The sequence below is a fragment of the Gasterosteus aculeatus genome, chromosome 8 (genome assembly GCF_964276395.1).
Source record: "Gasterosteus aculeatus chromosome 8, fGasAcu3.hap1.1, whole genome shotgun sequence".
Classification (NCBI taxonomy): domain Eukaryota; kingdom Metazoa; phylum Chordata; class Actinopteri; order Perciformes; family Gasterosteidae; genus Gasterosteus; species Gasterosteus aculeatus.
In genome coordinates, this window is record NC_135695.1 from 20,196,797 (window position 1) to 20,214,022 (window position 17,226).

A 17,226-nucleotide genomic window follows, 5' to 3' on the forward strand; every position below is an offset into this window, starting at 1 on the left:
CTGCAGAAAAACGCTGTGTCATAGCGCCGTGAGGGAAAGGCAGACGGCGTGTGACGTCGCTGTGATGAGGAAAGCACCAGCGGGTTTGCACACGTCTCTTTTGTTAGCGGGGGGGGGCTTCAAGAGGAGGAGCCCTCATCTAGCCGGCTTTGGATCGAGCTCCATGACTGGAAGTGAACTGGGAATATCCATATGCTGCAAGTCAGCCAGCTGTGACAGAGGTGGCTGATTGGGAGCTGCATGCATCCAGCTGTGTGTGTGTGTGCGTGTGTGTGTGTGTGTGTGTGTGTGTGTGCGTGTGTGTGAGACCATGCAGGACACACGGGCCACAGAGGAGCCGTGATAAGGGTTAGTGAGGGATGCTAAGGGAAACAGGACAAGATAAATATATATATATATATATATATATATATATACTGTACATGCACTGTGCATATATACTGTATATGTACTGTGCATATATACTGTATATGTACTGTGCATATATACTGTACATGCACTGTGCATATATACTGTATATGTACTGTGCATATATACTGTACATGTACTGTGCATATATACTGTACATGTACTGTGCATATATACTGTACATGTACTGTGCATATATACTGTACATGTACTGTGCATATATACTGTACATGTACTGTGCATATATACTGTACATGTACTGTGCATATATACTGTACATGCACTGTGCATATATACTGTACATGCACTATGCATATATACTGTACATGTACTGTGCATATATACTGTATCTATTAGCCGCCCCATAGTGCTGACAGAGCTAATAGTGGAACGTGCGTTGGGAAACACCACCGAGCACGTTGAGCCTTTTGTTGACGATTCACACGGAGACAAAAGGCCAATCTGAGGTTTTAAAGGTCATTACTTGCCGAAATAGGTCACAGGTCATAGATCAGGGGCCAGGAGTCATGTGGGGCCTGTGGCCCTGGGTCTGGTCATCAATAACTCATAATTCATTCTTATTATGCAGCATTTAGGTGTGCCTACGCATTAACGACATTGATGATCAATCAACCTTGTGCCTTTTGGATCAGTCGTTTGTGACGAATGCACTTTAACTGCACACACATGAAGGTGTAACGATTCGCTGCTGTCATCGTGGGTCTTTGAGTTAGTTGAGGATTAACATAAATGTGGGCCGGGTACCCACTCATAAAATATTTGGTATTTACTGATTATTTCCTTTCGCTTCCTCTCCTCATTAGGGTTTAATTGCTGTTGCTAAAGTGTGGCGTTGTTGATTATGTTGCTAAACAGCCGCGGATCTGATGTTTTCATCATGAATTACGGCCAAAGGCAACAAGGTTAATTGCTTATTACACCAAAAGCTTGACCACATTTTTATCAACGTAACGCAAAGGAAAGGAAAGTGTTGCTTGATCTCCAAACCCCCCCCAGCTTCTCGTTCCTTCTCCTAAAACACGTGGAGCGACCCCCTCCAGCGTGGCCGCTGTCACCTGCGCGAGGAATGCTTATTATGGAGGAGCGAGGCGGAGGCAACACAGCTGCAACGCCGCTCGCAGGCGGCCTCCGGGACTCGGCTCGGAGCCGCAATTATTTGAGCAGCGTTTTTGGGAGCTGCATTATTTATGGCCTATGTTTCTACTGTGGGTCCGTAGTTAATATTTATGAGGGAAGAGGCGAGGTGTGGTGGGGGGGGGGGGGGGGGCGTCTATGTTAGCACTCCAGCTCCACCAGATCCTCGTCTTCAAAAGGCTCCATCTGTATTCCTAACTGGATTTAAATTGATTGAGTGCCGTCAGTGGAGACGCGAGGAGCATAATGTGCGGCACCCTCATGAAAGGACCAACGCTTCACGTTATCGAGTACCGCTGATCTGGTTCCTGCAGCAGATTAAGTGATTAAAGAGGCACAATCAAGCCTCTGATTGATGACCGTTTGTCGAGATACGGGATTGAATTATGTCGCCTTTCTCCCAGCTGGAAGCGGCATTTGTTGTGGTGAAGAAAGTAGAAGAGGGATGTAAACAAAAAGCTGCTCTGGCGGATTCCAGCCCTCCGCTGAAGTGACACAGCTTGATGTATCTTACTCAGCGAGGACTCGCTTGTTCCATTGCAGCTACTTTGTATAACTACTTTTAAAAGGTGCTAAATTCAAAATCCAGCGGCGGCGCTCTGCAACACATGGCGGTTACCGCCGGCAACGGCATTTCTATTTAATGCAAACGTGGCACTAAACTGTCTCAGCTCCACAAATCAGTGATTCTAACAAGAGGAGGAGTTCGGCCAATCGTTCCTGGTCACCTGCGGTTCGTTCACCAGGAAGGCCTCAATCAGCCCATCGGGGGGGAGGGGGGGGCGGCAGGCAGGTAAATCACTTTGAGCAGCGAGAGAACTTTTGCATCTGGATGAAGCCACAAATAGGGACGAACACTTATGCGCAGCGTTTCCTTGTGGGCAGCAGCTGGTACCCGTGTGCATCTGGGGGTTGTTAAATGTAGAATGTGAAGTGAGGTCGAGCCGGTAAATGATCCTCTCAACAGGAGGAAATGACTTCCGATCGGCGCATCATCTCTCCCCGCCCCTCCTCCTCCCCATCCGTCTTGCTCGCGGCCCCGTGAGGATTCGCCTCCTCCGTTTTCTCCGTCGTTGGCATGAATTAGAAGAGATAACGGAGCCGAGCCGCTGCCTCACGCTTCCTCTTGCTTTATCTTTATTGTTTCCGTTTTATTCCTCCTTGGACTCCTCGAGCGCATCGGTCAGAGACGACCACCAGAGGGGGGGGCAGGTGGAAGGAAAAACACACGCCCACGCCGTCCCGTCGCTCCCCGACTCCACCGCAGTAACATCCAGGAGACGAACTCCAGGGTCAATTTCTGCAAAATAAACTGAATAGCAGCATCCTCCACTTGATGCTGTCTGCCCGACAGGAAGCCCACCTGAGGCTTCTTTCGTTTTTATTATATCGCTCCTCCCCACATTCTGTGGCCACATTTCCAATCATGGTGATTAGACGTTTCTCTCCCTCCTCCCTCCTCCCTCCTCCCTGCCTCCCAGCTCTCTGCATAAATAACACATTTGCTGGATTTTCATTGATTTCATTCAAAACATTTGAAACACTTGGGCTCATTTTTCTTTTTATGTTCAGCCCCCCCCCCCTCTCACATGACCCACAGTACAGCGCTGTATTGAGATTGCAGTGCAGGGATTGGGGTGAAAGCAAGCCAGAAGCCCCCCCGGCATTCTCCCAAATAACACATATGTCTGACCCCCCCCCTAACCTCTCCCACCGCTTCTCTCTCCGCCTGTTTGTCTCGCGTCGTCAAAGGCCGATACAATTACTCCAACACAAATGCCTCCGTACACAGAATGCCTCATTCGAGCACACGCACCTGAAATAGTCAAATATGCCTCAAAATACATTCCCCTTTTTGCTCCTTCCATGTATGAATCTCTTCCTCTCACACACGCGCACACCTGTTTGTGGCCAACAAAATGTCGGCCAGTGCGTAACTCATGTGTAACCCTCAGACTCGCTCCTCTAGTTCATGCGACGGAGCTTGAGAGATGCACGAGGTCGCCTCTATTAATATCGCCGGCCGCTAAACCCAGTTCACCGGCGTGTCCGCGGATCGGAGGTCGAAGAGGACGGAGGGGGGAGACGGGCTGCGGGGGGGGGGGGTAACTGAGGTTTTATTGTTGAGACAAACAATGGGGCGGTTGGAGGCTGTGAGCGATAAAGCTGACTTATATCCCCAGAGTGTGACACAAGTGGAAGGAGGAGAAGCTGCAGATGGATGAGTTCTGGGTGAGTCGGGAGGAACGTGGCGGGAGGGAAGGGGGCAGATGGGAAAGGAGGCCGGCGCTGCCCTGCCACTCCCCACAGGACATCACGTTCATCCCTCCATTGGTGATGGACTGGATTCATGGGTTTGAATCCAGAACGCGTCTGTGGCGCCGACACGTTGAAGACTTTTACGGCTGCGTTTGATTTTGATTTTTGACGGACTCTGATATGAGGGTTGGATAATACAACATTTCTGATACTTTCGTTTAAAATTTAAACATAATCCACTCCTTTTTCTTGCGGAAGAACCCGGAGTGTGTGTTTGTGTGTGTGTTTGTGTGTCTTAACTTATTCTAGAATGTCGATAAACTTCAACATGGGGTAACATACAGGTCTAGCTTCTCATTTGGGGCAGTTAAACCGATACCAGCATGTGACATGCCTCTGGTATCGGCGAGCATGTCGAGTCTAAACAGCATCCGATCAGCCTGTATCGTTCATCAGCTCATTTAACCGGCTAACTCCTGTTAGCTTACGAGTTAGCCGCCTCGCCTCGGTGAACGATACGTTACAGCCACACCTGGCAAAGTGTCACCGATCCAGCAATATTCAGCTGAACGGTAATGGAATCGGTACCAGGGAGGAAAACGTACGGTATCGGAATGTCAATGCACGTTCCACAAGATACCATTAGCGTAGCTTAGCATAAAGAACTGAAACAGGGCGAACAAGTTGCCTGGCTCCGCCCTTTAAAAGACACTAATCCACTAGAGTTTATCAGGATTAATTCCATTTATTAAATAGAAAAACTGAATTGTAGAAACAGCAAGTTGTAGATTTAGAGTTTTCTAAGAACCTGCAGCATCCTGACGGCTGTATAACGGCCCATAAGTATGCGGCAGCGTGTGTGCACGATACCGGCGCATGTGTGCACGATGCCGGCGCATGTGTGCACGATACCGGCGCATGTGTGCACGATGCCGGCGCATGTGTGCACGATACCGGCGCATGCGTGCGCGATGCCGCCGTGTGTCTCTTTTTCTCTGACTGATGACCGCCGGTTTGTCACAGTTTGCCAAAAGGTCTCCGATTGGCCGACGTTCACAAGCCTCATTAATTCGCCTATAAACGCAGTTTCGACCTCAAGCACCTGCCGGCGTGCGCGTGGGAGCGTGCGGCCGGACTCTGGTCGCACCGCATGAGCAGACAGGCGGACGCCATCGTTCCCCAGCTGCCAATCAGCGGGGACACTCCTCCCTCCCAGAACTCCTCAGGACAATGAGAAACAAAGGACATGCCGGCTGCAGAGATGAATGAAAAGGAGCTGCAGGGTGCGCATGTGTGTGCGTGTGTGTGTGTTTGTGTGTGTTTGTGCTGCATGCAGTATTTCTCTGGTTGGAACACACCTTCAGAATAATAGTATAATGGGCTGCAGGCCAAGTTACAAGCGCTCGCCACTGTCTATCTCTGTTTTTTGCTCTCTCAAACACACACACGCACACACACACGCACACACTTATTCTCCTTTCTCTCAAACGCACACATTCACACACCTGCTACCTTGAGTTGTCTCATCTTTACTACTTGTGTTTGTAATTTAGTCGTCAGCAGCGTTGGGCACAGACAATGAATATGCATGCATGCGTGTGGCTGACGTGTGTGTGTGTGTGTGTGTGTGTGTGTCTGTGCTGGATGGTAGCAGCTGAGGAAGTGAAGCGTATGAATGTTGACCACGTGGCAAGCGGGACAAATTGATTTCCCATGAAGACGAGGAACTGGGTTTTACAAGAAGTGTGGGGGGGGGGCGAGGGGGGCCGTGTTAATCAGCGTGCCAGAAGTAATCACACAACAACAAACACAAACAGACACACACTTATATCATCAGGTACAGACACAATATGCGGCGTATGAGAGAGCGCGTGCACTCATGCAGCTGTGAACGCACACACGTCTCTTGGAATGTCGAGTTGGCACTTTGGTCTTTATGACCTCCTCCGTGTTTTATTCATAACGTGCAGGTGAAGGCCGAGCCACCGCTGTGAATGATATGATTGATTTATGTTATTTTGAAGGAAATCTGTCAATATTATTTCTAATAATATATATTAAGCTATTATAAAATACCAACGCGGAACAGATTTTGTGCATATGTATGAAACAGAGCGTGATCATTTGAAGCGTGGCCAAGTAGCTGTATCTGCAAGCTAATTATTCAATTGAGTTTCATAAATAGAAACCTTTAAGAAATGCTGTCAGTCTTATGACTGACAGACTTATGAGGATATTCTGAATATCAGCCCCAAAAATGTAACCTTGACAATGAAGGTCCTCCTCACGCTGCTGTGAGAATGTGTCCGTTCATGATCTCCGTGGTAGCAGATCAGAGATCTAAGATATATTATATTATAAATCATTCTTCCTTAGTTATCAGTTTGTTTGGTGCATTTCTTCAGAAATAGATTTAAATAGATTCAACATCAGAGCTCAGAAACACATCCTTATGTAATCCCACCGTCAGTGATTAATTGATTCCGACAAAGGAAAGAATAGATAATCCCACTCTGCTATTTCCCCTTTAAGTATGTCAGAAATAGCGACAGAGAAGATCCTGTCGTTCGCCCCTCTGGGGACCTGCTCCACTTTGAGAGCAGACCTGTACTTTTATAAGTCGGTATGTCTTATAGGTCTTACTCTGAGGTAAGGGACATACTTAAAAGGGAGGATGGACAGTCAGACGGAAGGAAAGGAGGAAAGAGTAAACCAACAGAATCCGAGGAAGGGAGGATACAAGGGAGGAAGGGAGGATACAAGGGAGGAAGCCAAGAGATGAGAAATGCAATGAAGGAAGGAGGGGATGTAGGAAGACAGAAGGAAGAGCGATAGCAGTAATCCATCCAAGAGGTGGAGGAGGCTCTGTGTTAATGATCACGCCCCAGTGGGGGGGCAAGGGAACACCTGTTAAACCCTCCTCCAAAGGACACCAGCCCGGTAACCCCCCCGTGGGGGAATGGAAGGTGACGAGACTCGGTGGTCACCGAGAGAAAGGAAGTGCAGAAGAAAAAGAGGACGAGAGGAAATGGAAGGGGAAGAAAATAACGCTGACTAATGCTTTGATTCTCCAGAACTCACTTTTGTTTTAATGTCTTCCTCCTCTTCCTCCTCCTCCTCCTCCTCCTCCTCCTCTCTCCTTCTGAAAGGAGACGGAAGGAGTCAGTCGGCGAGGTGTAATACTCTGTAGCAGCTTGTTTGGCTTCTACAGCCCCTGGCTTCTTTTCCATGCCCCCCCCCCCCTAAATATAAACAGACACTGAAGATGGAGCCAGCCAACACACACACACACACACACACACACACACATACACACACACACACACACAGACACACACACAGAGTCAGTCAGACTGTCGGAGCCGAGGCCTCGCAGAGCGACGTGAGATGTTGTGACACTTTACCTCATTACATTTTCCCAGACTGGTACGAATGTTGCAGAAGGGCTGTCAGACCAAAGCGAAGGACCTCACACACACACACACACACACACACACACACACACACACACACACGCACACACACGTAGCAGTGAACACAACGTGAAGTCAGATGAGTCTTGGGGGCTGTTTGGGGGTTCGGTGTCGCTGCCAGGCGGCGTTACTTCGGCTCACTTTGAGCACAGCGCCATCCGGTAAACCCAGACGACTCGCACCGCCGACTCGCTCGGGGGTGTAATTGCGAGCAACGTGCAGCACGCGTCCCCGCGCATTCCGAACCCTTCAACCGGGTAGCAGGCCATGAAACATGTTCCCCATTTACATGAGAAAAGGAGTTAAGAGAAGGGACTTCACTCCGTGTAACGTGCAACGTGTGTTTTACACAAAAGTCAATTATTTTGTATTTTGAACGTTTCCACCTCTTTACCATTTCCAGCAGGCGGCTGAAGCTGTCGCCTCTGCTCTCCTTACCAGACTCCATTGACTTTATTGCTAATTTTGGACTTTCTGCTCGACTTTGTTTCTGTGACGTCGCGACATCTTTCCAAAAGTTTGGCTTCACTTAAGCGCTCTTGTAAACATTTGGGATTCACTAAAGCGGTCTTGTAAACACTGGGCAGAGCTCAGTGGTGTAGTTGAGCGCCAGTGTTCCTCCTCGGCGTCGAAGAGGCCGCCTCGCTGTCACCGATTAGAGACGTTCAAATCTCTAACGCCTCGTTTATTTCTGCTCTAATAAAACAGCAGCTCGGGGTCAACTGAGCTTTCACACCTCACCTCGGATCATGTGACATGATGAAACGCTCCGGGTCACCTGCAAGTACTGGTACTGCGTCTATTGAAATGGATTCCATCCGAGGTGGAGATCCAGCTGGGCGACACGGTGTGATTGTGAAGGATTCCTTTCAGTCTCAAGCCTCTTCATGAAGAATAAATTCAACCCACGTGCCGCGATTAGTTTCAAGTGTCTCCCAGATGAAGACGAACGCGGAGGGGCTTGTTTCCTCTCTAAAGATATCGTAATCCTGTGTCATTATTCTGCGCTGCAGTAAAACTGTCGTTATTGTGTTTGTATAAACGCATGTTCCCTCTTTCTCATCTTTTGAGTCTCCCGTTTTGTTCCCTAAGCCTCCAAACGATGCAACCAAACGATTTTAACCATATGGTTGGTGAAAACCCGAGCTCCTTAAGTCTTCCTCGTCGCCTTCTCCCGAGGAAGCAGAAGACGCTGACATTGGGACGTGATGTCCCGCAGCAGCTCCCCAGGCTGTCCCACGGCTTCAGTTGGACAGATTTCACGGTGCCGTTGTAGTTTAAGCGTAGTCATGGTTGCCGTTTTCTCTTCGGCGACCTTTTGAGTAGGCGCCGCGACGTCGGCGGGTCGAACTATTAATGGAAACACGCCCGGCGGACGCACACGTCAGCATTCGCCTCGTGCTTTGTGTTTCCGTCCATGTGGCGAGTGTGAGTCGCTGTTGGAGACGTGAGGCAAGCAGAGCAGTGAGGCTCAACCAGAATATATAAACCCCAACGAGAAACAAATGTATTTGGATCCATCAGAACTATTGATCAGTGCAGCTTTAAAGTGTTATTAATGTGTGAAAGAGGCTCTTAACCAACATAATGAATAGAGGCGAGAGCACCGCCCTCCTCTGCATATATATATATATATATTTATATATATATGTTGGAACCTCTTTCCTCTCTTTATCCCCCTGCAGTGTTCACACACACACACACACACACACAGATCTGACACAAACCGCATGCATTCATAAAAACTCTCACACGTGCAGAAGAAGAGAATCGTTAAATGCTCATTAACGCGGCCGCACACACACACACACGCGCGCGGCATTGTGGTTATTTACACGACCCGGCGCGGTCAATTGGGCGCGCTATTTGGACGAGTGGCGGCTCAATAGGAAGGCATCCGTCTCTGTAGAAGGGCACGGAAATGTCAATGCCCCTCAGCCAGCTAAGAGGAAGTCAATCATCCAGGCCTCTCGCACAATGGAGGATGACAAAACACAAAGAGCCTTCCAGCTAAAAAAACACAACAACAAAAAAAACAACCTTTGTGCGACAAACATTTCCATTTCAAAGCCTCCGTTTTACAGGATGCCATGACAACTTGTCCCTACAAAGCGCCCGCTGTGGTTTCCCAGGCAATTAGGTGAATTTTGAGGAAAAAGACTGACCAGATCTGTCGCCGCTGTTGGTTGATGGGACTGTGTGTGTGTGTTTGTGTGGGGGGGGGCACGTGTGTCACAAATGTGCGTTTTCTTCCTCTGTCGCGTTGATGGTGGGGGGGGGGGAGGTCTCCAGGTGGCATTTGGTGGTTCAAAGGTGCTCCGTGTAATTGATCCGACTGCTGCTTGATCTGCTCGGCTGGCATTTAGTCCACGGAGGAGGAGCGAGGGGAGGAGCTTTCAGGCGGCAGGATGGTGAACTGATTGGTGCGCCGCGTTCAATGAGGTTCCCCGTCCCCGCCACCACGATGCACGCGTGTGTCACGCCTTTCTTTTCCCCATCTCATCACTGCCGCCCCCCCTTTCATCTCTCCACTTACACGCGAAAGGTCGACCCCACCTTTGTTTCTGGTGGAGGCGCCCACTCAGCAGTGACAGGTAGGGATGAGAATCGATACCTTGGAATCGTTCGCATGTCTTCCTAACGATGCCGCTTATCGATGGCGCTCATTGTGAATGCGTCATGACGTCACACACCCACTGCGTTTGTTTTCATTCAGAACGCAGCAAACGTGCCACCGAGACTGAAGCGCTTTGAAGCAGTTTGGCTCTGTTTTACGCGAATAGACTTAAATTCCGTCACTTGCAACAGTTGCAAAGGTTCAATTTCGTCAAGGGGAGGGACTACCTCCAACGTGCAGAAACATTTGGCCACCCAGCATGCGATTCACTTGCAGGACTGTCGCGTGTTTGATACACTTCTACTTAGCGACACAACAAGTGACCCAGGCAAGGATACTTTACTTTGAGAAGTAACTCACGTACTTTAAGTTTGTTTTGAGGTTGCTACACATACTTTGTGTATACTCCGTGGTCTTAAAGTTAATTAAAGCGAGTTATAACAAACAAACAAATTTGTACTTATTCCCCTCACCAAATGAGAATCAATAAGAGAATCGATGAGGAATCGGACCGTTAAGCAATATCGATAAGGGAATCGGAATCGTAAAAATCTTATCAATTCCCATCCCTGGTGACAGGGCGAGTGAACATTCGGCACAGCGAGTTTGGAAATGAGGTACATTTCATTTGGTGCAGACCCACGACAATACGACTCGGGAAAGTACCATTTCCTCAAGAAAGCCCAACTGCTTGGTGTGATGAGTAAGTGACACCTTAAGCGTCAGGAGGTGAATAGACTTGCTGATGTCATCGCTCATCTTCCTTACTGGTCCTCCCGTCCACTAAACTGGGAGCGCAGCAAACCTTAAGGCCATGGGCGGTCGTGCAGAATCCGACATCAAGTGAAGTGGAAGGACGTTTTCAGAAGCATCCGCGTGTCCCAAACAACAGAATCATTTAAACAACGGAGCGGCCCTTTAACGCGGCGCGTTTTACCTCGTTACAGAAACTAGACTGCGAGTCCCCCCTCAAATACCAAACAGCTCCCAATCAAAGAAAACATAAAACCTATAAACGGCCATTAGGTTGTCATGGAAATAGCTGACCTCCTGACCTTTAGATACGGAGGTTCGTGGTGGTATCGACATTCAAAATGAGCATCTGGCATCTGGACTGCAGCTGAGCACAGGAACACCAAGCACTTCGCTCACGGTCAGAGACAACCTCTTAAAGCATTTGCCCTTTTATTGTGTCGAAGCCAACAGCCAATTAATGAATATTCATGAGTGTTTGGAGGAGATGAATGGACAATTTGCAAAAGAACTAATAAGGATTCAGACTCTGCAGATCAATACACAAGTGGCATCATGTCCCTTTCAAAATACCACAGTATTGTGGTATTTTATTGTTAAAAAGGATAATATACGTGTATATATATATAAGTGTCGCCACCCAGGAGACCGCCGCTCACCTCCCATATGAAACAAAAGGGTCGATTGATCACAGAGCTTCAAGATTATCCTCATTTGTGTCTAAACTCTTTTAACTCATCCAAAGTCCTGATATGTTGAAGTTCGAACGAGGGAGGAAGGAAGAAGCTTAAATACTCTTCCACCACTTGTTCGTGGTTACGGTGAACAAACTGTACATCACGAGTTTATTATCATCTTGGAGAGTTATTACTTTTTACAACCAGCAGAACTTTGGGGAACATTCCCTCTCTAGCAGGAATAAAACCGTGACCTACCTTTTTTACGGCAGAGTTATTGGACCTCTAAAATAATGCACCATGTTTTAATGCGTGCCGGTCCTTGGCTGAAAGATGGATTCTGCTCTCCAAGCTTTTATCACCCCGTGAGAAGTGTCTCTCTCTCTCTCTCTGCTGGATGTTCATAGCCATGAGATTGCTGATTGCAGTTGAGGTCTCATTAATAAAACAGAGCAATAGCTGTTTACTTCTCTTTCGACCTGAGCGTTCTCAAACGCCCCCCCCTGCTGTGAAGTAGAACAAATAACGACCAAAGTCACAAAACGGAGGAACGAGAGTGTCGGAGAAGGCGGAGGAGGCGATGGAGTTGATTTGGACGCGACTCCCTCTGGACAAACACACAGTTAGCAGATTGAATTGAACGGACGTTGATCCCTGAGGGGGGAAACTGGGGGGCTCAACTATTCAGAACCTGGTCCGAATCGGCCTGCGGTGAGTCTCCAGATAGTCAATAAACAACAATACCAGGTTACATATTCAATCAACGCTCCCAGCTGGAACGTGCACTTTTCAATCAGCGCTGAGCCGTCATTCGCTGACTGCCTCGCCCGACCGACTCCGACGAACAACGCCGGCGTGGCAATTAAGGCGGCGGCTGGCACCCGCTCGTCCCTCCACCCGATTCTCCGCCAGCGGATAAGTGGAGCGCCGCTCTCCTTGACCCCCCCTGAGAGACTGAACGCTGGGTTCTGTTGTTCCAGAGAAGCGTGGACACACAATTTCGAATGCACAAATACCAACAAACAAACACGCACACACACACACACACGCGCGCACGCCGCCACCTGCTTAAGCTGGGCGGGGTCCCTCGTGGAGCCCGTCGGGCAGAGTGGACGTGGAGTGGCTTCGAGTGGAGTCGAGCTGATGGAGACGATGTGGCGCGCAGGTGCAACGAGCTTCACGAGCCCACTCGAGAAACGTTTTAGCTCGTTGCTGCTTCACTTGTGGGTTTGTGTGTGGCGCGTTTCCCCTGAGCGTTGGGTGTGCGTTTTGGTTTAAGTTAACTTCTCCTCCGGGCAGATTCATGCAGTATTTGATTAAAAGGTATTATGACATTGTGACAGACACGGCCGTCTTGTTGTGTAGTTTTTTGGGGGACCAGGGTGCGGTAAGCTAACGTACCCACTAGCGAATGTACAGCCGGTGCCGGCGAGCTCAACGAGGCCAGATGCTGGAACCTCCGGGTCGTCATACACGCAGCTTTAATTAAGAGCAGTTCCTCAGCGGCTCATGTGGCGTTCTGTGGGCATGTGGTCATGTTTAATATGACTGTTTTGGGGTCGTTTGAATCCGTTTTGACAGCCCTCCTCCCCCCAGTTAGCGCTATTTGCTCTGGAAACACTGTCTCACATTGTTCATTTCCTCCGACGCGTTAGTGTGACTCGGCGCCTGCTTGTGCTGAAATGCCGCCGTTTGTCCTTTTCATTCCAACACCAACGCCGTTTAGCGCCATTAGCTGAGCGGGGGCCGCTCTTCGCTGCCAAGCGTCTCGGGGAGACCGGGGACTCTCGCTGTCACAATTGGCCGATAATCCTGGCGAGTGATGTTTTCGCTCAGTGGTGATTGCGGAGTCTTTATGGCGAATTAAAACTTCAACGATCTCAAATAGCCTTATGCTACGCTGTAAAGAAAAAAAGCCCATGATGTATATGGCTTTGAGTCAGGGACACATCACGCAGTTCATTATTATTACAGCAGGTCCCTGCCTCTTCACTCAGCCCCCCCTGGCCTTATCAACAATGGTACAGTCCGTCTCCAGCTGTTTACCTTGTGGCCGCTGCTGTTTGTGTCAATCTGGCGGCATTAGCCGAGCAAAGGATCAATTGTGAACCACTTTGTGCTGCATTCTGTGCATGACAGTTGCTTGATGAAGTCAATTGATTCATTCAATGTTTTGCTTTTAGTGGCGCTAGAAATCGGATGTCGGATCATCGGAATTAGACTCGAAAGTAACTTTCTGTAGAGTGGCGTCCACACGACTCTCTCGCGTACCTCCTGTCTCAAATCCAGCCTTTTAATATCAGCCAGCCCGAAGAGGGGCCCCATCGACGAGGCCGTCACGCTGTTTCATCCAAACAGACGCTCCCTCCCGCCCCCCCCCCCAACGCCGTCTGCCTGCAAAGCCTCTGTAATCCAACCCTGACACTTGCCAGCCTCCCGTCGCATCATTCTCCTCTCCTTCGGCGACCGTCTCCCTCGTTTTCCTCGCTCTTACCCTCCCTTCCTCTCCCGTGACCTCTCGCCGAGGACCCCCCCTCCCGCCCCCACCCCCCCTTCTCCTTGAGGGACCCGCTCTGTTGTTGTGATGGCAGAGGATTGCGGATCGACCAGCTGCAGTTTTAACGATTTTCCCCCCCAGGCGCGGATCAGCCGGAGAAATAGTTACTATTTTCCGAACAGATTGAGAACTCTCACCCCTGCGACGCCCCCGCCGTGTGAATATGCATGTGAGCGCGCACATTCAGACTCAATGTTGATATTGCATCCACCCCACCACCCCACTCCGCACCCTCCCTCGCTGCTGCACGTCCTGCAAACACATTGAAATCAGCATCATGCGCTTCACTGCGTCCCAAACCGCCCGCTGATGAAGTCCAATCAATTCGCTTTAATTATAATTTTCTCCAAATCTGGTCTAATATCTCCAAAAGGGGTTTGTTTGGTAGTTTTAAAAAGGTGCCGTTTGGTGTGTTTGTTTGCATCTAACCTGACTCCCCACCCCCCCCCCCCCATCTTCTTCTCTCCCCCTTTTCTTTTCTTCAGACATCGACGACTGCCAGTCTAATCCATGCCAGAATGGAGGAACCTGCATCGACGAGATCAGCTCCTTCGTGTGCCTTTGTCTGCCCAGCTACGGGGGGGCCACCTGTGAGAAAGGTAACGTGGTGGGCAAACAAAAAGAAAAATCCACTTTTCAACCTGGCGGAAACGAAAAAGCGATGTGTTTATTTTGTGGGGAAGGAAGGAGGAAAAATGGCCGAGTGTAGCAGGCGGAGGAGGGAGGGATGACGAAAAGGACAAAGGAGGAGGAGGACAAGGCAGCGAGGGAGGAGACAAAAGAGGTGGAGAAGCAAGGTGACGGTTGGAGGTGAAGATAAGGGGGTGGGGGTGAAAGATGATGCTGAAGGAGCAGGACCTGGAGACGGAAAATGGAGAAAAAAACGTGGTTGAGGAAGACGGAGATAACGAGGATGTGCAAACGGAGAAGGTGGGGGAAGTGGGCAGAGGAGGAAAGTATACCAAGAGGCCCCTCTGGAATAATGTGTCTGGTTTATACAGAACACCTGAGTCCAGCTAGGGTCTTCTCTCATTACAGTAAATCCCCTGAGAGGAGGGGAGGCGGTTCACATTTTCCATGAAAACACACGTCTGTGCAGAACAACATGGAGGAGCTAACCGCTGCAGTGTGCGTTGCGGTTGTTTTTTGGTGAATTCATCAGGAGATTACGCAGATATTTGAAAGTAGCCGATCGATTCAAAACAATTTCAGCTGAAATTTATGTGCCAACATTAAACAGGACTTTTTGACATAATGAGAAAATGTTATTAAGCAATAGACTTTGGGGAAATGAAGTGTTTTTATTTGAATGCCATCTTCTTCTTTATTTTTCTTTCAAAAGTACAGAACAAAGATTGATATATAAAAAAACATCTGAGTGATAATAAGGGTAACGGGAAATTAAATAAATCTGTGAGTTTAGAGTTTCCTTTTTAACGTTACTGAATAATGCAAACATCCTTTATCCTTTACATCTCATAAAACACAAGATTTAGAAATGGCACAATTAAAAATTGACGAGAAATATTTGCAGAGACAAAGAGTGGGAGATTTTAACGAGTGGGAGAACAGGAGAGAGGAGGAGGAGATTTTAGGGGATCTGCACTGCTCTGAAACACATTAAACCGCGCCAGACTAACAATGTAGAGTGACCTTTGACCTCAACTCTGAGCAGAGTTGTTACTTCGAATTACTTCAATTTTTTGTCTGGCTCCCAGTATCTACTCCTGCTTTTACTGCTCTTCTGTGGGATGAGCAATCAATAGAGAGAGGAGGAGGTGGAGAGAGTGAAGTCAGACCAAGGCAGGACGTTTAAATGCTGTAGAAACTATAGTGAATTTGGCTTTAACAGCTTCCAAATTATTTTTGCATCACGTGTGCCTACCTTGTTCACTAGCCTGCAGTAGTTTGGCAAGGCAGCAGCCACCAACACACATCGGCTGCTGACATAACGGTTTTTTTTTTCTTCAGATTATTAGTCTCCTTTGACATATTCATTTATAACATTGAAAATGTTTCATATCTAACATGTCAAAAGATTCAAATAATATTATAATTAATATCTAATATTATATCAAAAATACTTCGTCAAGAAATGTTTGGTCAAAAAATTGAAAAAAAGTTAAACAATATTATGTCAAAACATATTTTAAAGAATGTCATAAAAGAATTGTCCAAAAAAAAATTCAAAAAAGAATTTGTCCAAAAACATATATTCAAAAAAGAACTTGTTAAAAAATGACAGTAGGTCAAAAAAATTAAAAAAAAGTATTTGTCAAAAAATATTTTGTCAAAAAAGGTTTGGTCAAAAAATACCGTTGAAAAAAAATATTATGTCAAAAAAGGTCTGAAAAAAGGTCGAAAAATATTACATCAAATTGGTCACATTTCGTCAAAAAATGTTTGGTCAGAAAAAATACCATTGAAAAAAAGTAAAGAAATCTGTCAAAATTAAAAAATGTTTGTCAAAAGTATTTTTCCCAAAATATTTTACATGCTTACGAATGATTTAATAGAGGTAGAGTCCTCCAGTGAATTGTTAAATTGCCTGAGTGCGCACTTAATCTAACAGTATTCCAAAAAGTTGTTCATTTTCTGATCTTTCACCGCAGCAAATTGAACTTGGGTAACTGCTTTTCTTTTCAAATCTGTGGTCGTGACTGCCTTTTTAATATTCAACCCCGTCCTGTGGTGCAGGGGACACACAGGAGGGAGCCTGTATGGGACATGAATCAGTAGCCCTGTGTTTCAGGGGGTTTCAACATCACCTGAAGTGTGCGGCTCCTCTGAATCAAGGCAGCTGGATTGTCTCTCAGGTTTGGATGATACCAGCCTTCTGTTGTATGCACGCCCTTGACGGCGTGTGTTTTCCCTCCCCTCCTTCCCATACACACAAACGCACGCACGCACACACACACACACACACACACACCAGGACGTGCCTCTCATGTTGACACAAACTGAAGCCGTGCTGCGTCGCTGCCTCAACGCCTAATTGGGAGCAGCGGGTCTGATTGTGCGGTTCTGAAGTCGCTGTCTTCCCGCCTCCTCTCAGGAATGTAGGATTCAGCTGTGAAAAAGCGCTCTTCTCACCAGCCGTCGCTCTGCTGTTTCACTGTGATCTCAGTTTGATATACACAGGGGTTTTGGTGGTGGGATCTGGGCGGGGGTCCTGGAAACAAACTGATCCATTCCGCCGAGGCTTTCATACGTTTAGATGTCACGCAGACCTCACTCAAGAGGTTCCGGTTCTGGATGTGCGGAAGAAACTTGTTTTTAAATTGTTCTGTTTTGTTCCGCTCTGCAGAATATGTTGGTAGTGTTGTC

The 17,226-nt window shown here is 47.9% G+C and overlaps 1 protein-coding gene across 1 annotated transcript in view; it reads left to right on the forward strand.

The window, feature by feature from the left end:
* The window catches only part of ncanb (neurocan b), a 59,625-nt gene that overhangs the window by 26,941 nt on the left and 15,458 nt on the right, over positions 1-17,226 (forward strand). Inside the window, exon 9 of the mRNA XM_078108646.1 lies at positions 14,385-14,498. Coding sequence (XP_077964772.1) covers positions 14,385-14,498 — 114 coding nt within the window. The remainder of the gene's footprint in view (positions 1-14,384; positions 14,499-17,226) is intronic.